This window comes from Gambusia affinis, linkage group LG03 (assembly GCF_019740435.1).
Source record: "Gambusia affinis linkage group LG03, SWU_Gaff_1.0, whole genome shotgun sequence".
NCBI classification, from domain to species: domain Eukaryota; kingdom Metazoa; phylum Chordata; class Actinopteri; order Cyprinodontiformes; family Poeciliidae; genus Gambusia; species Gambusia affinis.
Genome location: NC_057870.1, coordinates 663,258 through 685,868, shown reverse-complemented (window position 1 = coordinate 685,868; position 22,611 = coordinate 663,258). Strand labels below are relative to the sequence as shown.

General features: G+C 38.9%; 2 protein-coding genes and 1 long non-coding RNA gene across 5 annotated transcripts in view; 2 read left to right on the top strand and 1 right to left on the bottom strand.

Annotated features, from left to right (window-relative positions):
- The window catches only part of LOC122828243 (3-hydroxy-3-methylglutaryl-coenzyme A reductase-like), a 33,442-nt gene extending 23,327 nt beyond the window's left edge, over positions 1-10,115 (top strand). Inside the window, exons 17-20 of the mRNA XM_044111646.1 lie at positions 5,152-5,292; positions 5,378-5,536; positions 8,705-8,859; positions 9,733-10,115. Coding sequence (XP_043967581.1) covers positions 5,152-5,292; positions 5,378-5,536; positions 8,705-8,859; positions 9,733-9,805 — 528 coding nt within the window. The 3' untranslated portion in view covers positions 9,806-10,115. The remainder of the gene's footprint in view (positions 1-5,151; positions 5,293-5,377; positions 5,537-8,704; positions 8,860-9,732) is intronic.
- LOC122828244 lies at positions 3-4,049 on the bottom strand. Its single transcript, XR_006370183.1, has 4 exons — positions 2,232-4,049; positions 1,819-1,978; positions 1,626-1,683; positions 3-1,533 (listed from the first exon to the last, which is right to left on the bottom strand). It is a non-coding gene; the product is annotated as an uncharacterized LOC122828244 (long non-coding RNA).
- A 1,798-nt stretch (positions 10,116-11,913) lies between the features above and the next one.
- On the top strand, positions 11,914-22,297 carry LOC122828242. Of its 3 annotated transcripts, none has more exons than XM_044111644.1 (2): positions 11,914-16,398; positions 16,501-22,297. In XM_044111644.1, exons 1-2 carry the CDS (start codon positions 11,914-11,916, stop codon positions 17,998-18,000), a joined length of 5,985 nt encoding a protein of 1,994 aa, XP_043967579.1. In that variant the 3' UTR covers positions 18,001-22,297. The 3 variants fall into 3 exon arrangements, with proteins under 3 accessions (XP_043967579.1, XP_043967580.1, XP_043967577.1); XM_044111645.1 differs by having other exon boundaries at positions 11,914-17,171; positions 17,843-22,297; XM_044111642.1 differs by having other exon boundaries at positions 11,914-17,171; positions 17,268-22,297.
- The last annotated feature ends 314 nt before the right edge of the window (positions 22,298-22,611 follow it).

Sequence of the window (22,611 nt, the reverse complement as noted above, 5' to 3'; positions counted from 1 at the left end):
GGCCACAAGTGCTGCTAACTCTTTACACCAAATGGCTGTGAAGGTTCTACTTTGCTTTCACATTTTATTATGCTTTCTTCACATCACTTGAATACAGTTCAGTAAATTATTTCCATAGTTTTAGTTGCAAGGTGTTACATTATACTGCATATACTTATATAGGGTTATTTTTTCCCTTTCCCTACTTTTCCCATCACAGTGCCAAGTCAGACAAAATGTATATAAAATTTTGGATGGACCCTGAACTTTGGGTAAAGCTTTGTGATAAAAAAGCAAAAATATTTTTATTTTATTTTACCTTTAAGATTTATAACTTCATTTATTTTCAAAGATTTTAAAAATCTTGTTTTAAAAGCTGCTGTATGCCAAGAAAAAAATAAAATAAGTCATCCCCATCCATCTCCATCCCTTCCCTCACTTCAAGATCATGTTGAGGGGTGCCCTTAAATTAAAAGACCTTCATAATCTTAAAATCTTCAAAGTAATTATATAAAGAATACTGGTTTGTCCAAAGTCTATTTAAACTTGTTTCAAATCAATCTTTACTTCAGTTCAGTAAATTCCTATAATTTGTTCAAATTATTTATAGAGAGTCAAATTCAGTCCAGCTAAGTAGGTAAAATTTTATATGTGTAGGATCAGTTGTGTGGCAACTGCCACCCCAGTAGATGTGCCCCTGTGTAGAACTTTTCACTGATAAAATTACAATGTGCGCCACTGAAGGTGGCAGCAGAGTGGAATATGTTGGGTCAATTTTAGTTCCCAACCTGCAAGAAATCAACCAGAGACTCAAGTTACTCTTCTGCCGAAGAGGGGAGAGAAGCCAGACGCGGAGAACCGCAGTCAAACAACTGTCTGGGATCAACTCCACCAGCTCTCACTTCTCATCTGATTTTTTATTATCATAACAAGGATAAGAGGGTTGGGTTTCTTCACATAGTCACACAGATAGTTTCGTCAGAGAATTCTGTCACAGGATGTTCTAGGACACTCTTACAATACACAAAGCTGACTTGTCTATGACAGGCAGGTTGATAAAACCATAAGAGTAAGTAAGTATTTCTAATCTCCAAGCAAACATCCAAAGAAGAGTTAATGTACCATAAAAGAAAAGGGGCCAAAGAAAAAAACAGAAAAAAAATACAAAAGAATAATATGAAAACGTATAAACTCATAATTTAAATGAACTTTGATAATTTTTCCAACATTCTCCCTCCTGTTTTTCATATTATTTACAGATTCTAACACAAACATCAGGAATACATTTCTTGCTGGCATATTTTTATTACATTCTTCACAACATTAGACATTTGAGTCTCCCTCAGAGATGGAGGCAACAAGTTGGTACTGATGCATAACATTTCCAACAGTTTTAGCTATCATTGATTTTAAACATGGGATTATGTAGACAATAAAATACAAAGCAATAAAAGAATAACAATAAATGGCATCATTATTTTCAACAGGAGATGTCACCATGGTCCAGATATAATCCATGAAAGAAAGTCTTCTTGTGAGGTCCTTTGACATGGCCTGTTGCAGGTTTTCAAGGCAGACATTGCTTCATCAATATGGGTTTCATTAGCATCAGAAATATAAGTACAACATGATGTTCTTATCCTTACACACACGTAACAGCCGCAGTGCAAAAGAGGCTCCATCTCCATCGGCACCCCATTTTTGCTAGGTTACAAAGATGTCAGTTAACACAGATCTCTATGGAACAACATTGATACTAGTGGTCCTATTAAACCAAATCCCTTTGTAGCCAGACTTTCCCACTGTCTCCGCCTAGGCTCCCAACACTCTGCAACTTACAGTGGCTGAGGTGGATCTAAGATGGTCGTTCAGTGATTTTTACTGCAGTGGGAGTGGACAGGAGTACTTGGAATGGCCCCGCCCACCGCGGGCTGGCCCAGTTCTTCCTCTCAATGGCTTTGATGAAGACCCCATCTCCCAGTTTCACCGCCTGGGGGTCCTGTGAAGACAGAGGTTCTTCTAGCAGTGAACTCAACGGTTAATTGATTGGAGAATTCTTGCTAGGCATCCACAACACTGCTTTTAGGCTTCACCCTTTAAAATCTTTCCCTCCGTGGTTCCAATACTTAACCAATTGCTTTCTTTATTAATAGGTGAAAAAAGGAGTAAAAATACCCACCATCTACCTTTAAGACAGTTACTTTCCCTTGACGTTAAACACGGGGCTGAAACCGCCCATACCATTCACTTACTTGGTTGATCCCTTGCTCCGTCCCGGTTTGCATCCTGTCAATCCGCTGTTGGCAGAAGGAGGTGACTTAAAACGCTGCCCCAGCAAGGAAGTTACGCCCCAGGACTTTCAGACCCTGCCTGCCGGAAGGTTTCAGCGCATTGTACTTCCTCCGTCAGCGGGCGGGTATGTTGGGATCTCGGACGAGCACCCAAGATGTAGTAGTTCTGTGTTTTCATTGCGATTTTTTTCATTTTATTTTTTACCATTTAAATTTTATTTTCAAACATTAATTACTGCTTTTTTGGATGAAAAAAGCTTTTTTGGACAGCTGTTGATTCTTGTTTTGAATGCTGTGTTTTGACTGATTTTTGCCATTTTGTTATGATGCGTAACTATAGCAACAGAGTGGTATACAACAGGGAACAGCTGAACAACATTTAAAAGCTGACGCAAGAAATCCCAGAGAAGTTCAAATGGAGGTATCATGGATGCAGAGCAGCAGCAAGGGGAGAGAGCAGGAGGAAGATCAAACCATCTGTACCATCCATCGTAAGGGGCAATGTGAGATCGTTTGCTAACAAGATGGAAGATCTTTAAGCCCTGACAAGGACGCAGCTAGAGTACAAGGAATGCAGTATAATGTGCTTTACAGAGACATGGCTGCAGGATTGTATCCACGACTCCAATGTCTCTCTGCCAAGCTTCCTAACTATTCAAGCAGACAGATTTAAAGAATAGCAGACCAGATTTAAAAGGGAAGTGGATTAGCAATCTTTGTGAACAACAGATTGTGTTATGCAGAACATGTTACTGTGAAGTGTCATCTCTGTAGTCTAGACATTAAACTCTTGGAAGTAAGCTTCTGTGTAAGAACTCTCAGTGGGGACCCGGAAATCCAACCACACACAGGAGTTTGCAAAGGGAAAAAAACAAGTTTAATTAAATATTCAGACTCTGGTTGCTGCTCAGGATGAGGTCGTCACACTCAGCACTGAGAAGAGAGGGGAGAAGACTGGTGATGCACTTATAAAGGAGGGGTAACTTAGAAATGTACAGCTTAACTGACCTGTAGAGCAGTGGACGGGTGGAGCTGAGAAACCAGGTAGTACAGGCTAGTGTGGAAGCAATGAAACTCTCCACAAGCAGATCCAAGAGGCAACACCCAGGGACTTTGACAATAATCAGGCAGAGGTCATACACAAGAGGACAGAGAGAGCGAACTTAGTTTGAGGGGCAGGCAATACTCGGTGGTCGAGAGGTAAAGCTTGGATCAGGGTCCAGAAATCCAGAACAGATGGGATCCGTGAAGGGCTTGGCAGGGGGTTCAATCCATGGACAGAAGAGGGTCGTAGAACCACTGGAGGCTTGGAAGGAAACGCTGGATCTCTACTGGCTCATGGCTGTTGATGATCTGGCAAGGAGGCAGAGACTGAGAGGTATTTAAGTAGGGAGGGGATCAGGTGGAACAGGTAAGCAACGGGCATGGCAGGTGAGCTGAATGAGTGTTCAAGTACAGCATGGACAGAACATAAATCATGACATTCTGACCATACTATTTACCAAGAGAGTTCACCAGTGTTATTTTGTTTAAATTCCACCCTGAGCTGTTGCCGATAATGCATCTGCAATACCTGGCGATTTTAATCATGCCTCACTCTTTTCTGCGCTGCCAATGTTTCACCATTTTGTCAGCTGTTCCACCCAGGAAAACAAGATTTTGTATTTGCTTTTTACTGATGTCAAGGATGCATATGTCTCCAAACCAAAACCTCCTCTGGGGAAATTGAACCATAATTGTGTTTTTCTCTGCTCTGAATACAAACCCCTAGTAAAGAGGCTGCCTATTAGGAAGATGACTGTTAGGAAATGGTCACAGGAAACAGAAGAGGCCCTCCAGGCTTGTTTGAAGCAACTGATTGGACTACTCTCTGCCAGCCACATGGAAATGACAGCAGTGCCATGACTGAGTGTGTGACTGACTATATTAACGTCTGTATCGACGGCACCATCCCCACCAGAACAGTGAGATGCTGCTTCTCAATTGACAAACCCTGGATCACCAGTGACCTAAAGGAACTTTAAAACAAGTAAAAAAGAGCCTTTAGGGAACAAGACAAGGAGTTATTGATGAGTATACAGAAACAGCTCAAAGTCAAGATCAGAGACAACAAGGAGTACAGGAAGACACTGGAGAATAAACTGCAGAAGAACAATATCAGAGATGTGTGGTCAGGGATGAAGAAGATTACAGGAGGATCAGACAGATGGAGGATCAGACAGATGGAAATAGGGACAGAGAAAATGAGCTCTGTTCAACAGGTTCAGCTCAAGAACAAACTCATCATTCTCCTCTCCTGACCCCAGACAGACATCCCACCCTGTATAGTATTCTGCAGCATCTCTTCAACCTGTTGGGGAAGACATCCTGCCTGGTTCCGGTACCAAAGAAAACTCACCCATCATTTATCAACGACTGTAGGCCTGTTGCCCTGACAACCCACAACATGAAGGTCCTGGAGAGATTCCTGTAGGCCCATCTGAGTAAGACGACAAGCTCATATCAAGACCCTCTGCAGTTTGCTTATTGCCGTATAGTTGGAGTTGATGATGCCATCATATACCTGCTTCAACAAACCCACTGTCATCTGGACAAAGCAGGCAGCGCTGTTGGCAGTTCCTCCGGGGGAACCCCAGGTGTATAATACAATACACTCAAATTTAGTTGACCATGGTATAATAAAACATATTTAAGAAAGCTCTCCAGATTGCCTTTTATTATACATTTTTGGACGAATTCCACATCCAGAGAAAATATATGGTGCCAGAAGGGAGAAACATTTCACCATTAATAGTGCTCAGCATGAATTGTGATCTCCAGCACACAGAAACACAATGAAGGTTGTCTCACAATTGATTTCCCTGTTTTTCCCATTCCTCAGGTTTTGAAGACTACAACTGAGGCACTGATAGAAGTTAACATCAGTAAGAATCTGGTTGGCTCAGCCATGGCAGGTAGCATTGGTGGATTTAATGCACACGCTGCCAATTTGGTGGCTGCCATCTACATAGCCTGTGGGCAGGTAAGGAGGTTCTTTTTAATCATGTTTATTCCTTTATTTTATTACACTTTAGCATTAAATATGTCTCTCCATGTGTGTTTACCAGGATCCGGCCCAGACAGTGAGCAGCAGTAACTGCATTACTCTCATGGAGCCATCAGGACCAACAGGGAAGGACCTGTACATCAGCTGCACTATGCCCTCTATAGAGGTGGGCACTGTGGGAGGAGGCACCAACCTGCCCCCTCAACAAGCCTGCCTCAAGGTATTTATACATACACACACCTGTAAACCTGTTTCACTAACTCATAGTAAAGCTGAGTTGGCAAACAATATGCCTGAATATTATTGTCTCCTCTGTACAGTTTAACCAAGTACAGCTGGTTTTTTAAGGTCTGACTATTGCACTGAACTGGATCAGTTTATTAAAATATGGTACAGTAATTACAGATTACTGTATTTACAGCTGTCCAGCTGTCAGCCGAGCCGGTTAAACACCAGCCTAATTTTAACAGGATTTCTGTAGCTCCATAAACACACTGTTTCTTATCATATGGGGGAGTTTGATTTTTAATATTATGTTTATTAGGTATTTTGAAATTTATACAGAAAGGGGGGGAGAAAAGGAAAGAACAATAACAGGACAAAACTTATACAGCACAGATACAGAAAGCAATAGAGAGAATGCATGTACATAAATTACAGCAATTACTTGAGAAAAGTAACCATTTATATATAAACTTATATACATCATTCGGGTTCACATTACTGGTCTTTTAATTTCGAAATATTCAAGCTCACATTCCCATCTTCTTTAAAAGCATAGAATGTCCCATTCAGACAGTATCTCAATCTTTCTAATAATTTCAGAAATTAAGTTTTTCCATAGCTGGATTGAAGGGGCATCACAACCAACCCATTTAAGCATTATTGACTTTTTCATCAATAGGAATTCTTTGTGAGAATCCAGGTGACTCGGTATGAGCCCAAGGATCCACAGGACTGGACTAGGGAGAAATGTCTGTCCTATAGCAGAGCTAATTTCTTGACGTACTCCTCGCCAGAATGCCTCTAATTTTACACTCTCATAAGCAGTGAATTCTAGTCCCTGTGGTTACTTTACATTTGAGACAATCTGAAGAACTTCATGGTGTGTACTTGCTATATATATATATATATATATATATATATATATATATATATATATATGCAGATATGTATACATTGTGTAAAATATTATATTGCATTTCTTTATATTGGTTACATACTGAGATTCCGGAAGGTAGAGTCAAAATGTCTTCCCATGCTTCTGAATCAATTGTGCTTTTCAGAGTTATGTTCCAGGTTGATCTTAAATTCTCCATATTATCTTTCCTTAGGGCTTGTAATTCAGTGTAAAATCTTGACACAATCAAGAGGGAATGGGAACGATGGTGGAGGATTTCAGGCAGGATGGGACTCTAGCCTGTTACAGGGACAGATGTAAGGTCTTAGTAAATACCCTATCCAGTTGTTCTGCACAGTTCCTCAGCACACATCCAGGAACACCATCAGATACTGCTGCCTTTCTGGGGTTGACAGACTGTAGCGAGCGTCTCACATCATATTCCTTCACCTCGAGGATAAAGGCGCTTATCTGCACTGCTGGATAACAGCTGCCACTGGAGGCTCCTACTCGAAATGAGTGAAGAAGTGGTTCAACTTCTTTGTTTCAATTGGAAACTTCTCATCAAAGAGGTCAAAGGTCACATGTGGGGTACCTTAAGGTTCAATCCTGGGACCCCTCTTTTTCAATATTTATATGCTCCCACTGGCTCAGGTTATAACAAGAAATTATATCAGCTACCATAACTATGCAGATGACACACAGCTCTACATTACGATGTTACCAGGTGACCTTTGACCCCATCTAATCACTGAACAAATGCTTAGAACAGATAAATGAGTGGATGAGACAAAACTTTCTCCAGCTGAACAGAAAAAAACTGAAGTTATTATTTTTGGACCTAAAGAGGAACGATCTAGAGTTATAGATCTAGAGTTATAGATCTAGAGTCAGTGCACAGCTTCAGTTATTACAACTAAAAACCAGCGATCAGCCCAAAACCTGGAAGTAGTGATGGACTCTGACCTGAACCTTCAGAGACACATAAAGACAGTTACAAAGTCGGTCTTCTATCACCTGAAGAACATTTCCAGGATTAATTTCCAGGACTAATTATATATATAACATTAGATTTATATCAGGTGCAATTCCAGCCTCCATTATACTTGTACTCATAAAAGCTCTGTTGGATGTTTCCTTTGTTCTGTGCTGTGGTGGAACTCAAAGGCTAAAGGCCCAATTTCACACTCACTCTCCTCAGTGGGAGAAAAACCCTGGAGAAGAGGATGAGCTGCGTTAAGCGCTCCAAAGCCTCTGGAGCATTAAAGCATCCAGATCAGAGATGATACTCTGACAGATATTGTTTTTATAATGATCGATAGTGAGCTCTACTATGTTCTCTGTGCGTAAAGTTGAAACTGTCTGCACACCAAGTGGTCAGCTGTGCATCATCACAGTCTGGATACAAAACCAGGGGCCTGTGCTTATCAAGACGAGGGTGAGGAGGGAAAGTTTTCTGGGAAACTTTTACTGGTTTCATTTTTAGACCACCATTAGCGTAAGCAGAGTAACTATATATTGTATATTTATCGTTTGTCATCTGGTGTGTGATTAAATGTAGCGAAAGGTGGAGCATTTATGCACAATCATTGTCCAGCGCACTGCGCTTGTTTCTGTCAAACGGACATCTGATCTACACTTTAATGTCTTTCCTTCAACAGTCAGCTGCTACTCCTCTATTTAAACTACAATAAACAGATCAACACAACTTGATCTCAGAGTCTCTTAAGGTTTTCTCTGTGTGCTGCAAACTCATTAAATAATCCTCCTCCTCAAAATGGACCCGGTGTCTGAGCAACATGGAGGCAGAGAAACTGAGAGTCATTATTAGACTGAGAGCAGCCAGACTAGTTTATTTTGATAAATTATTATACTTGGCTAAATATTATTGCTGAGGGACACAAGCAGGCCTTCTCACATACAGATAAAAAAAAAATTTAAAAATGGAAAAAAAAAAGTCAAAAAGGGCACTAGGGGCATCAAGGATAAAAGGGGCTGGGGCTCAAGCCCCTTCGTCTCCCTCCCTTCCCCCCTCTGCATGTGCATGACTGTCTGGGTGCTCCTCCACCCTCCTCTTGTAATCTCTTTTAGCCTTTCTGATTCCTCTCTTTAGATTGCTGCATTGAATTGAGTTTGTGTAAAGTTTAGGGTTAAGTATATACTGGTAATGGTTCCGTTTAGTCGGGGTTAGCCAACAGAAATGAATGGAAATTGATAGAAAGTTTCTGCAAAGATAAAGAAAAATAACGTGTGCGTGTATTTGTTCAGATGCTGGGAGTTCAGGGCGCCAGTCAGCAGTACCCAGGGGAGCATGCCTGCCAGCTGGCCAGGATTGTATGTGCCACAGTGCTGGCTGGAGAGCTCTCACTGCTGAGTGCTCTGGCTGCCGGGCACCTTGTCAAGAGTCACATGACTCATAACAGGTAAGAGCAAAACATGCTAGCTAAAAGACTTAAATCCCCCACTTGTTCAAATCTTCCTTGAGTTGTGTATTGATTTCCTATGTAGTACGGTCCGTTCTCATGTGTTTCTGTCATTATATGTTCTAGCACAAGCATTAGCAACATACAACTGTAGATTCCCCATCCTGAAGAAGCTAATTTAATTAATAGTTCTGTTTCTGTTTATGACATGTATGCATGGTTCAAAAAAATGATTCCAGCTGTAATGTAAGGTTCTCAATAATTTTCAGTTTTACCTTCCTAAGGAACATTTTTTTTTCACTGGCACACAATCACCTCGTTATCAAAACTAAAACGTAGAATGAATGCAACAGCTTGCATTTCAAAGGGGGTATCACGTAAAGTCAACTTTTTGAGTTTACATCAGGTTAAAGTGATATTGCCTAATCAAAAACACACCTGGAGTGTTGCTTTGATTCTGTAAAGGATTTCTGAAACATCATCATGATGTTTGAGAAATGAAACCAAACAAAATGGATCAATAAAGACAATATATTGGTTGGTACTACAGCAGAATTTTTGGACTTGAGATATCTTTTTTTTCTATCAATACAAGTATACTTAGAAAAAATGCTTACATTCAGAAGTATATTTGCAATCACATCTCTGACTCTTCATCACCAAGTGCACCATGAAAACCCATTTTAAGGGCTACAAAGCCTCTGTAGACATAGCTACAAGAGACCTGTGGGAGTAACTTTGCTTTATTCTGCAAGGTTATTCAGAAGGGGGGTGTTGGAGTTAGGCTCGTATAGTTGAATGTTTTTGAACAAAACAACTTAAAAGTTGCCAGGACAGAATACTGAGAGTATGATTATAATGTTTTGTTTGCAGATCTAAGGTGGACTTACATGGGACTCAGGGAACAGGCAGCAGGAGAGGCTCAATGCAGACTGACAGAAGTTAGGTCTTGTTCAAGAAACTGGATGGAAGCCATAAAGATTAAGCCAGTTTGAACGGATTAATCATTTATCAATGAAGAAAAGACCTCACCTGTCTTCCACTGCTCTTAATACAAGATCATATTTTGATCAACAGTGCACAAAAAAAAATCTTAAGCAACTCAGTTTTTCTTACTGTATCTACTTGTATTTGGTGATTTTGTCATCAAGCACTTTTGCCAAACTAATCACAAACTGAGATGTACAAAGGTAAAACTTAAGTTCAATAAATGTTTCTTGCTGGGCAGTCATACTCAACAGCAAAGTTGCTTTTTACACATTGTTGTTTCCTTTTTTCATCAGTCTTTCCTACTAAAATGCTCTGTGTCTGTCATAAGGCGTGGTGGTGAGGTGGTGAGGCAGCAAACGGGAACCCAGGGTATGGTGAAAAAATTATATTTAATGAAAGAAATAAAGCAAAAACACAATCCTAGGAGCCGGGCAGCACGGCCGACCGAAAGCCTGGGCTCGTCACTAGTAGCAACCGGAACACTCACGGAAAGACGGACTGGGCGACAAGACGTGACTCGACAATAGAAGACGTAGGACCCGACGAAGACACAGACACACAGCTGACACTAAATACACAGAGGGTAATCAGGGAACGAGACACACCTGGGGACTAATCAAGGGGGGACAGGACAACACGGAGACTCAGACACACAGAAAACTAGAAATAAACACAGAAAAACACAGAACATGACAGTGTCAGAACTGGGGGAACCCACTAAGAATTACAACAGTCCAGATGATCCAATACTGGCTGAGGATATACTCTTATGTATGCATGTTATTCATTTTAGCATGTATCCAAGTACAAAAGAAGTGGAATAATTCTAGCCGTCCTAAATGACTCAAAACTGAATTTTTCAATGCACAAGAGAAGGAGGAAAGTGAAACAAACAAAATCTCAATTGAAATGCGTTTTTGATCTCTGCTTTACGAATGCAGAACTGGTCTGCAAGAGGAAATGTGGGGAACTGATCTAGAAACCAGTTTTACTCAAAGGTTCTGCCTGGTAGTTCCCCATACATTGACTCAGTCAACAAACCAATACTCAAAGTAGATGAGTCATTATCCAACACTTTCTGTTGTTTTAAAGAAATGCAACAAAGATTAACAATGGTTAATCAAATGTGTTGGAGCTATTTATTCTTGATTTCTTTATTCATTTGAATTTTGTTAGCTAATTCTTAAGTGTATGTTTTTTGTATTATTTACAGTATTTATTTGCAGGTTAATAATTGTTGATTCTATTTAATTTTTTGTTTTATTATTTTTTCTTATTCATTTTGAGTTAGACAGGAAGTCATGTGGGTCAGTCCACTTTTCTATAAGTATAGGGGCCTGGTAAAGGACCAGCAGGCATTTGGGTTTGGGGCCTATGGTTTTTACCAGTGCAAAAGATCAGAGCAAGAGAACAGTGCAAAAGAACAGAGCAAGAGAGCAGAGTAAGATTGACAGAATGAGAACAAAGGAAAGTTTGAACTCTGTAATTGTTGCTGAAAAGAACATTAAACCTTCCTGAACAATCTACAAGTTTGGACATTACATCTCCTTTTGCCTGCGTACAGAAACTGGACCCCAGTGCCTCTTAGTGGCTTGAGGAACTTTTATTGGATGTTTGGTTTGACAAACAATCGCCACTACAACAAGTAAAAACCTTCCCCTGGATCAAGGACATGTTGGATTTATGGATCTCAAGGATTACCATCAAACAAAAGGTTCTGGATCATCTTTGTTGAAATCAAGCGACTTGCTGCGTCAGGCCTGGATTGACACGTCACTCATTCATCAAACTGGTACGTGGAAATATTGTTTAAGCCGTAAAGGAAAACGGTGAAACTACTGGAGTTTAAAGACATTATTTCACTGCAAAGACTGATGAGATGAGTTTCATGTGACAAGTTGACGCTTAATTGGATCAAGACGTGTGCCGACGCCCATCATGGAAATGTTTGTTCACACGAATCAACCTCTTTAAACAAAGAGACACGTTTGTGATTTATCCTGTGGATTCCTTGTGGATTATGCTGCTGTTGAATGTTTGAAATAATTAAAAGGATCGCTAAAAATGTCTGATGTAAAGAGCAAAGTGGATGACACTCAGATGTCGCAAGAGAAAAGAAACATCAAATTCACACAAAAGGGTTTGGAGTTTTATATTAAAACATGTCAAGAAAGCCGAAGTTTAAAGTGTAAGCAAGCTTCAAAATTTATGGAGAAAATCTCCGCATCAATGACGTCACAAGAAAATGTTAAAAAGGTGTCTTCTGACTTTGTCAAATTTATTAAATGCTATCAAGATGCAACCGATTTACATGAATCCTTTTTAAACTTGCCATTACCAGAAGAAGAAGTGAAAAGACAAACTGCGTATTTTCAGTCCAAGGTGACGGCATTCTCTGATTTTATGGACAATGTAAAGGTTTGGTTGCATGAAGCAGGATATCCATATACTGAACAGAAAAATAATGTTGATGATGATCAGGTTGCTGCTGATCAGGATGAAATAAACCCTGAAGACAGTGTCTCTAATGTTTCAAGTGTAAAGCCACGTTCAAAAACATCTTCACAGCAGTCTCGGACTTCATCTACCTCCTCTGCACGCATTAAAGCCGCGGCTGAAAAGGCAGCGCTCATGGAGAGATTTGCCGCATTGGACAAAAGACATCTGATCGAAACTCAAGAGGAAGAACTGAGAAAAGAAAAGGAAAAACTGAGAAGAGAAAAAGAAAAATTAGATTTGGAAACAGAGTTGGCAGCAACTAATGCAAAACTTAATGTTTTAAACATGAATTCAGTTGCTGGTTCTAAACAATCCGATGGCATGAACTCTTATTTTGAAAGAGCCAAAGTAAAGGACACGCTCTTGTTAAATTCTCGTGCTAATGAGTTTGTTCCGAATGAAAGGGCAAATTCTTCATCTGTCTCTCCTGTTGTTAGACCTAAACAGAGGCAGAAACAATTTCAAAATGACCAGATGAGAGTAAATGTTGATTCTTCAACTCGAGCAACACAGCAAACGCAATTTCAATTTCCGTCTTTGACCGAGGACTGTCAGAATGACATGGTGAACATCATGCAAAGACAAAATGACATCACTGCCTTACTTGTAAAACAAAACTTATCGTCTGTTCTCCCATCCAGAAACATCCCTGTGTTTGATGGGGACCCCCTGCAGTACAGATCATTTATGAATGCTTTTGAGAACGGAGTGGAAGCTAAAACTGACAACTCGAGTGACTGTTTGCACTTCTTGGAGCAGTTCACTAGGGGGCAGCCTAAAGATCTGGTGCATAGCTGTCAGCACTTACCTCCTGATCAAGGTTATTCTAAAGCCAAATATCTTCTTGAAGAACATTTTGGAAATGAAAATAAAATTGCTTCTGCATATATGGAGAAGATTATGAGTTGGACACCAATAAAAGGTGATGATGTGAAAAGTCTTCAATCATTCTCTCTTTTCCTTCAAGGTTGTTCAAATTTAACACAACAAATTGTTTACATGAAAGAGTTGGATTTACCTTTAAATATGAGAACGATCGTCATGAAACTCCCATACAAACTGAGGGAAAAATGGAGAGTTACTGCATATGAGCTGCAGGAACAAAATGGCCACCGAGCGTTGTTCACTGATCTGGTTGCTTTCATAGTAAAAGAAGTAAAAGTAGCATCAGATCCAGTGTTTGGCAACATCCAAGACCCACCAACTGTGAGCAACTCTAAAGTTTCAAGTTCCAACAAGCAAAGGAAAAGAGGAAGCAGTTTTGCCACTAATGTCAGCACAATTCCAGAAGCCAGAACTCAATCGACTGAAAACAAGACCAAGTCTACTGTTCTTCACAGCTGCTTGTTTTGTTTACAAAGAAATCATCTATTGGAAAACTGTATGCAGTTTAAAGCTAAAATGCATCGGGACAAGTTGACCTTCATTAAACAAAAGGGGATTTGTTTCGGTTGTTTGAAAGTTGGTCACACAAGCAAAGACTGCAGGAGTCGTTTGGATTGCAACGTGTGTCACCAAAAGCATCCAGGGGTTCTTCACATAGAGCAAAAGGAGCCAGGAGCCTCTTCAGAACAAACCCAACAGACAACAAGGTCTCATGTCAACTTTTCAACTGCAACCACTCAGACATGTGGGCATATTGGGGCCGGTCATAATGATGATGCTGTTTTTTCTATTGTTGCAGTTAAAGTTAAAAGTCAAAAGAGCAACAAAGTTGTACAAACTTATGCATTTCTTGATCCAGGAAGTTCAGGTACGTTTTGTACAGAAACTCTGGCAAAAAGTCTGAACTTAAAGGGCAAAAGGACAAATATTCTGCTGAGAACAATGAATCAAAATAAGATTGTTAATGTACAAGTTTTGTCTGGTTTGGAAATCTCTGAATTGAAAACAAATGATTTCATAGCATTGCCAGATGTTTTGACTCAAAGGACTATGCCAGTTTCTACACTGAATATTCCCCAGCAAAAGGACATTGATCAGTGGCCTCATCTTAAACCTGTTAAGCTTCATAACATCAATGCAGATGTGCAACTATTGATAGGAACTGATGCTTCAAATGTTTTAGAGCCCTGGGAGGTGATAAACAGTGTGGATGGTGGGCCTTATGCTGTAAAAACTAAAGTTGGCTGGGTCATAAATGGTCCTCTGCGCACTGGAAACAGCAGAAATAAAAATATCTGCACTGCTGTAACAGCCAACAGGATCTCTGTTGAACATCTTAAAGAAATGCTGGTCAATCAGTACAATCATGACTTTAATGAAAGATCATCAGAGGAGAAAACTGAAATGTCCAGAGAGGATTTGCATTTTATGAAGATTGTTAATAACTCAACAAAACTTGTTGGAAGTCATTATCATATTGACTTACCTTTCAGGAGTGAAAGTCCCAGCTTGCCAAATAACATCTGTGTTGCAGAGCAGCGCCTTCAGAGCCTCAGGAGGAGATTTGAAAAGGATTCTCAATACAAGGAGGAATATACTGCATGTGTGAACAACATGCTGCAACAAGGATATGCTGAGGCTGTACTAGCAGATGAGCTACAGAAAGGTAATGGACAACTGTGGTACATTCCTCATCATGGAGTGCATCATCCCACAAAAGGCAAGTTAAGAGTTGTATTTGATTGTGGATCAACTTATAAAGGAGCATCACTGAACAGTCAGCTTCTGCAGGGACCTGACCTCACAAACTCTCTGGTTGGAGTTCTCATCAGATTTAGAAAAGAGCCTGTTGCACTAATGGCTGACATCGATGCCATGTTTCACCAAGTGTATGTCTCTGAGAAACATGTCAACTTTCTCCGTTTCCTGTGGTGGAAACATGGTGACACTTCAAAACCTGCAAAGGAGTTCAGGATGTTGGTTCATTTATTTGGAGCAGTGTCTTCACCAAGCTGTGCAAATTATGCTCTGCAAAGAACTGCTGATGATAACATACAACAGTTTCCAGCTGAAGTGGTTGATACAATCAAAAATAACTTTTATGTGGATGACTGTCTAAAATCTGTTCCCACAGAAGAAGATGCAGTGCACATGGTGAAGATGCTGACAGAGCTCTGCTCTAAAGGAGGATTCATGCTTTCAAAGTGGGTAAGCAACAGTCGCACAGTGCTCATGTCAATCCCAGAGGAAAGGAGAGCAAAAGAAATTAAAAGCCTGGATTTGGACCAAGATCAACTTCCAGTCGAGAGAGTATTGGGTTTACAGTGGAGCATTGAAACTGATGAGTTCAAGTTCAGAACATCTGTGCAGGACCGCCCACATACCAGAAGGGGCATTTTGTCTGTAGTTAGCTCACTGTATGAGCCTTTGGGAATGCTGGCTCCCTTCAGTATGCCAGCTAAACTATTACTGCAAGATCTTTGTCAACAGAATTTGAAGTGGGATGAAGTTATTCCCCATTCTCTTTCTAGGAAGTGGCTTGATTGGCTGGAGGATCTCCAGCTGATATCCAGTTTTAAAGTAGACCGTTGCATCAAACCAAGTTGCATCAGAAAACCAGATAAAGCACAACTTCATCATTTCTCTGACGCAAGTCAAGATGGCTATGGAACAGTGTCATATTTAAAACTGGAAAAGAATAACATCTCACATGTTGCTTTCATTCTAGGAAAAGCAAGAGTTGCTCCTTTGAAGCAAACTACAATCCCCAGGTTGGAACTGACAGCTGCTGTTCTTGCTGTCCGAGTGAATAAACTGCTGCAAAAGGAACTGCAACTACAATTGGAAAAACCTGTTTTCTGGACTGATAGTACAACGGTACTAAAATACATCTCCAGTGAAACCAGAAGATTTCACACCTTTGTTGCAAACAGAATCTCTGTCATCCGAGAAGCAACAGACGTGAATCAGTGGAGATATGTTTCCTCCAAGGAGAATCCTGCAGATGATGCATCCAGAGGCATGACAGCTGAGGAGTTCCTCAAATGCAGGAGGTGGATAAATGGGCCTGAATTTCTCCACAGATCAGAAGAGGAATGGCCTAAACTGGATGTGGATCACCATGCAATTCCTGCAGATGATCCAGAGGTCAAAAGGGACCTAACAGTGAGTGTTATTGTGAATGAATCACAAAATGCTACAAACTATCTGATTCATTATTTTTCATCTTGGACAAAGCTTAAAACCTCTGTTGCCTGGTTTTTAAAGCTGAAGAACATCTTGATGTTGTTGCAACAGAAAAGGAAAGAGTTTGCTGCTGCAGACCTGAATAACAATAATCCAGAAAATCAAAAGAAAGAATTGGAAAAGCAGATGGAAAGGTTCAAGACCACTCTGAAGAAAGAATATCTGATTCCTGAAGACTTGGCCAAGGCAGAACTATCTATTGTTCGGTTTGCACAACAGCAGAAATTTACAACTGAAATTGCTTTAATCAACAGTGGGCTTAAAGCAGTATCCATGAAAAGTTCTCTATACAAACCTGACCCAGTATTGGATGCTGGGGTCCTCAGAGTGGGTGGCAGGTTGAATAAAACAGCCATGCCTGTTGAAGCAAAGCATCCTGTAATTTTGACAAAGGATATGTATGTATCTAACCTGATTTTACGCCATATTCATCAACAGTTGGGACATGCAGGAAGAGCTCATATGCTGTCAAGATTAAGACAAAAATACTGGATAATAAATGCTAATTCAGCTGCCAGAAAAATCATCTCTCATTGTGTTGTTTGCAGACGTAACAGAGGAAAGTTTGTTGAACAAAAGATGGCAGATCTGCCAGAAGAAAGAGTTCTGCCATCCACCGCTCCCTTCACAAATGTTGGAGTGGATTACTTTGGTCCTGTAAGTGTTAAAAGAGGACGAAGTCTCCTGAAAAGGTATGGAGTTCTGTTCACTTGTTTCACCAGCCGTGCAGTACATCTGGAAATTGCTTACACCCTCAATACAGATTCCTGTATAAATGCAATCCGCAGGTTTATCTGTAGAAGAGGCCCAGTTTCAACCATCAGGTCTGATAATGCCACAAATTTTGTTGGTGCAAATCGAGAGTTGAAAGAGAGTTTGGCTGAACTGAACCATGCTAAAATTCAAAATGCTTTTGTGCAAGACGGAATCAAATGGAACTTTAACATCCCAGCAGCCTCTCACCAAGGTGGAGTTTGGGAGCGTCTGATTCGTTCCATAAGAAGTATTTTAGTCTCAGTTCTTAAAGAACAAGTCTTGGATGATGAAGGGCTTCAAACAGTCTTTTGTGAAGTTGAATCCATATTAAACGACAGACCCATTACTAAAGTTTCAGATGACTCAAATGATCTTGAGGCACTCACACCCAATCACTTGTTGTTGATGAAAAACAAACCAGTTTTGCCACCAGGATTGTTCAATAAAAAAGATCTTTATGTCAGGAAAAGGTGGAAACAGGTACAATATATGGCAGAGCTGTTCTGGAAAAGATGGCTTTCTGAATATTTACCTTTGATGCAGGAAAGACAAAAATGGACAAGAACTAAAAGATGTCTCATTCCTGGAGATGTTGTCTTAATTGCAGACTCTACAGCTCCAAGAGGATCATGGATGATGGCCAAAGTTTTGAGTGTAAACCAGGACGGACAGGGCTTGGTGCGTTCAGTGCAACTGCAAACCAAGACCAGTGTGTTGGAAAGACCTGTGACCAAACTTCTGTTGCTACTGGAAGCATCACCCTGAGGAATTGAGGACATGTTTGAAGGAATAGCTCCTTTTCCTTTTAAAGTAATTGTGAGAATATTCACAATTAGGGGCCGGAGTGTTGGAGCTATTTATTCTTGATTTCTTTATTCATTTGAATTTTGTTAGCTAATTCTTAAGTGTATGTTTTTTGTATTATTTACAGTATTTATTTGCAGGTTAATAATTGTTGATTCTATTTAATTTTTTGTTTTATTATTTTTTCTTATTCATTTTGAGTTAGACAGGAAGTCATGTGGGTCAGTCCACTTTTCTATAAGTATAGGGGCCTGGTAAAGGACCAGCAGGCATTTGGGTTTGGGGCCTATGGTTTTTACCAGTGCAAAAGATCAGAGCAAGAGAACAGTGCAAAAGAACAGAGCAAGAGAGCAGAGTAAGATTGACAGAATGAGAACAAAGGAAAGTTTGAACTCTGTAATTGTTGCTGAAAAGAACATTAAACCTTCCTGAACAATCTACAAGTTTGGACATTACATCTCCTTTTGCCTGCGTACAGAAACTGGACCCCAGTGCCTCTTAGTGGCTTGAGGAACTTTTATTGGATGTTTGGTTTGACAAACAATCGCCACTACAAAATGCTTCAAATATTTTGGGTGATTGTTAAAAAAATAATTTTAATTTGTCTTTTCCTCTGGTTGTATTTTCTGTGCTTCTCAGCCATTCTAAGGGGTAATATTCTGAAGACTGTGGTGTGTATTTTTTTAAAAATGCTTTTGATTGTGGTTGTTATTATGTGGTCATTATTCTCCCACAGCCTGTGGGAGAATAATGACCACAGGTTTAGGAAATGCAAAAAGAAAAAAAAATCTGTTGTGTTTTCTAGGTGGATTCATTAAAGGATTTAGGAGCTATTGTGGGTCTACTTCGAGCTTCAGAGCTGTAGGTTGAAGACCGCTCTCTTACAAGAAATGAAGCATGTAAATGGAAGAAACGTTTATGGGTTAGGATTTTTAAAATCCTTTTTCTATGGGTTTTTTTTTTTTTTTTTAAATGGCGGAGAGAATAGGAGCATAGTCAGCCAGTTCCCCAGAGTCGGGTAAAAAATCCCCACAATGAAATAGGAACTTGATAGACAAAACTAAGGCAGGAGTGGGATAAGCAAGAGAAGAAGCCGGAAAAACTATAAAAAAGCAAGACAGAGCCAAAGAGCTGACTGTAATGGAAGAAATCTTCAAACACGAAGCTAGCAAACACAAAAAATTCCAGCAGAGAAAATGGATGAACACGTTAGCAAAGAGATGCTACAAAATGGGCTTTGCTATTACAGGTGAGGATCTCCTCTCCACCCACCAACAGGGACTTGGGGAAGAAGGATACCCCATGTTTGAAAGTCTGTCGGATTTTTGGTTTATGTCTGGTTAGTAAAAGTTCATCCTGTTCTGTTTCGAGTTGCTTGGGAGCATATTTTCAGGGAATAGTAAATCATAGTTATGACTAATATGAACATAATGTCGCTGAATGTGAATGGTTTGAATACATTGAGTAAAAGAGAAAGGGTGATGACAAAACTGAAAAAGGAAAAAGCACAAATTATATTCTTACAAGAGACTCATTTATCCAAAATAGAACGTGAAAAATTAAAATCGTATGGCTATAGGAATCTTTTGCATCAATTCATATAAAGAGGGGTGGAGAAGAGGTGTTGCAATATTAATATTGAACACAATAAAATTTTATTACAAAAAGAAATTAAAAGATAAAGAAGGAAGATATATAATATTAAAAGGAAGAATAGAAAATGAATTAATTACCTTGGTAATTACACACATCCGGAGATAAACAAAAACCTTTTCAAGAACCTATTTGATGTAAAAGTGGTAGAAACAGAAATAATTCTAGGTTGTGGATGTGAGTTAAATAAAAACATATTTTTTCTGTTGTTTATAACACATCAGTGAATAGAATAACCTTTCTTCCAGTATGCTAATGAAAGCCAATTTTGTAATTTTTTTTTAAAAACAGTGATTATTTTTGAAAACTGAATTACCATAAGTAAACCTGGACAATTGTAAATATTGTAAATAGATTATGGGTGAAAGGAAAGAGACCTTGTAGGCAAAGGAAAAGGTTTGAATTTGTAATTATCATATTTGTGAGGTTGTAGTTAAAAAATATGTGTAGACATTTGACCTTGTCTGGTTGTATGTGTGTACTTTCATTTTGTATTTGTAATTTCTTCATATTTGTGTATGCATTTGGCCACATATTAACAATTACCTGGAATTATCAACAAATGTTCTTTTTACCGTTTCAAAATCATGTTGTATGTGTGTAACTATCCAAAGTTACACACAAAGATGCTTACACAGATTACAAATCCTGTATTTCGCACACGCACAGGCATTTTGAGACTATTTTCACTCCATATTAATGAGATTAACAGTGAGTGGATGTCCAATACTAAATGATGGAGAAATAAGAGCAGTGAATGACAGAGAAACTACAGTTTTAGAGAACAAGGATTTATTGCAGCAAATGGAAGATACAAATGATTCATTTAATATGTTGTTTACAATAACAGAAGTCAATAGGGCACTTAAAAAATATAAATGATCACCTCTAGGAAAAGATCAAATTTGCTATGCTGTGGTTATATGGAGTTTCGGTTTATAAAGGAGAAATGTTTGCTTTACTTTTAGCAGTTCAGTGGCTGGAAGAGGTAAAACCATTAAAATCAATCATTTGCTCAGATTCTAGTTATTCATTAGTCAGTTTGCAACATAACCAGTCAGACAGTGGACCAAAGATATTAAGTGAAATATAACAAATACTTGGTAGAATCAATATGATGGGGCTTGCAGTAATTTTTACATGGGTTCCAGGATATCATGGGGTTAAGGGGAATGAAATGGCTGACAGATTGCTAAAGAGAGCACTAATCATGTATTGGTTAATAAATGTTAATGTTAGTTTTAGTAGAAAAGAAATAATGGGTAAACAAAAATGAAAGAGAGGTGGCAAAAGTTATGGGTAGAAGAAAGGAAAGGACAGATGGTTTTATAAAATCCAAAGGAAAATTGCAGAAATGAGATGAACAGGAGAGAAGAAAGAATTATTTCCCGACTTAGAATTGGACACACTGGACTGAATTGTACATTATTTTTGACAAACATCAGACAGGGAAATGTGACTGTGGGGAAGATGAGAGAAACTGAAGAGAAGAAATAATTATGATCAGATTAAGAGTAGGTCATACCTATTTAAATGACATTTTATGTCTAATAGGGAGGAGAAATAATGATAAATGTGAAAGATGTGAAGAAAAAGATGATTGATGAATTGTAAAACATATGAACCTGAAAAGGAGAGACTGAGAAGAATGGTTGGAAGGACAGGTCAAGAATGGAGTCTTAAAGGAATATTGGGAAATGAAGGAAACATAGTGGAAATTTACTGATTAAGGAAAGCATTATTTATTTATCTTCAGAATACAAAATTAATAAATAGAATTTAATAGATGTAAAGTAGTGTTGCTACACACTCATATACAGTAGGTGGCGGTATGCATCTTAAAGTTGCTTGCGATCCCCCATAATAGAAAACAAGAAGAAAGAAGAAGAAGAAGAAGTCATGATTAATGATGTTTTTACAGAAGTAGATCAGGATGTCATGCAGTTATTATTTGCTGATGACGGAGCTTTGTGAAGAAAAGGGAAAAATGTAAGAACAGTGTATGAGAAAATACAGAATGCTATTAAATCTGTTGAAAATTGGGGTTATAACTGGGGAGTTAAATTCTCAGTAAGTAAAACAAAGACTGTTGTATTCAGTAGGAAGAAAATTGAGGAAATTGATTTTAAAATGTATGGAGGGAAAATAGAAAAAGGAAGTAAATTTCGTTTTTTAGGAATCATGTTTGATTCCAAGCTTTTATGGAGTGATCATGTAAAGTATATTGAAGGGAAATGTAAAAAAGTTATAAATATAATGAGGTGTTTAACAGGATTAGATTGGGGTGCAAATAAAATTAATTTAAAAAAGATTTATATTGCTTTGATTAGATCAGTGTTGGATTATGGGTGTGTAGTTTACAGGCAGGCTGTGAAAACAATGATTAGTAAATTAGAAGTAATTCAAAATAAAGCTTTGAGATTATATGCTATGTAGTTTTGAAGACATCTCCATCTTTGGCAGTGCAGGTTGAAATGGGAGAGATTTCTTTATATTTAAGACAAAAGCAAATTATCCTGAATTTGCAGGGACATAAGAGGAGAATAATCCAGCAGTAAGAATCCTGAGACTTTGCTGGGAGAGTGGAAAAGCTAAAATAGATTGTTTTGAATGGGCAGCAGATAAATCCGCTAGAGAAATGAGGATACAGGGAAAGAGATACTGTGCTGTGGTGCCTTATTCAATTACACTTTTTGGTTGTTTCCATATGAGACTGTTGATCTAGAGGTTTACAAAGAAATACAGGTTAATAAAGATAATAACTGGGTAAGTTTTGTAAATGACAGAATTAAGAATATGTATAAATCCTTCATAATTGTGTATACAGATGGTTCAAAAGATTTAGTTTCAAATTAAACAGGATTTGTTTATGCTATTCCTGATCTAGATATATTTATGAAACAAAGAACATCTGACCAT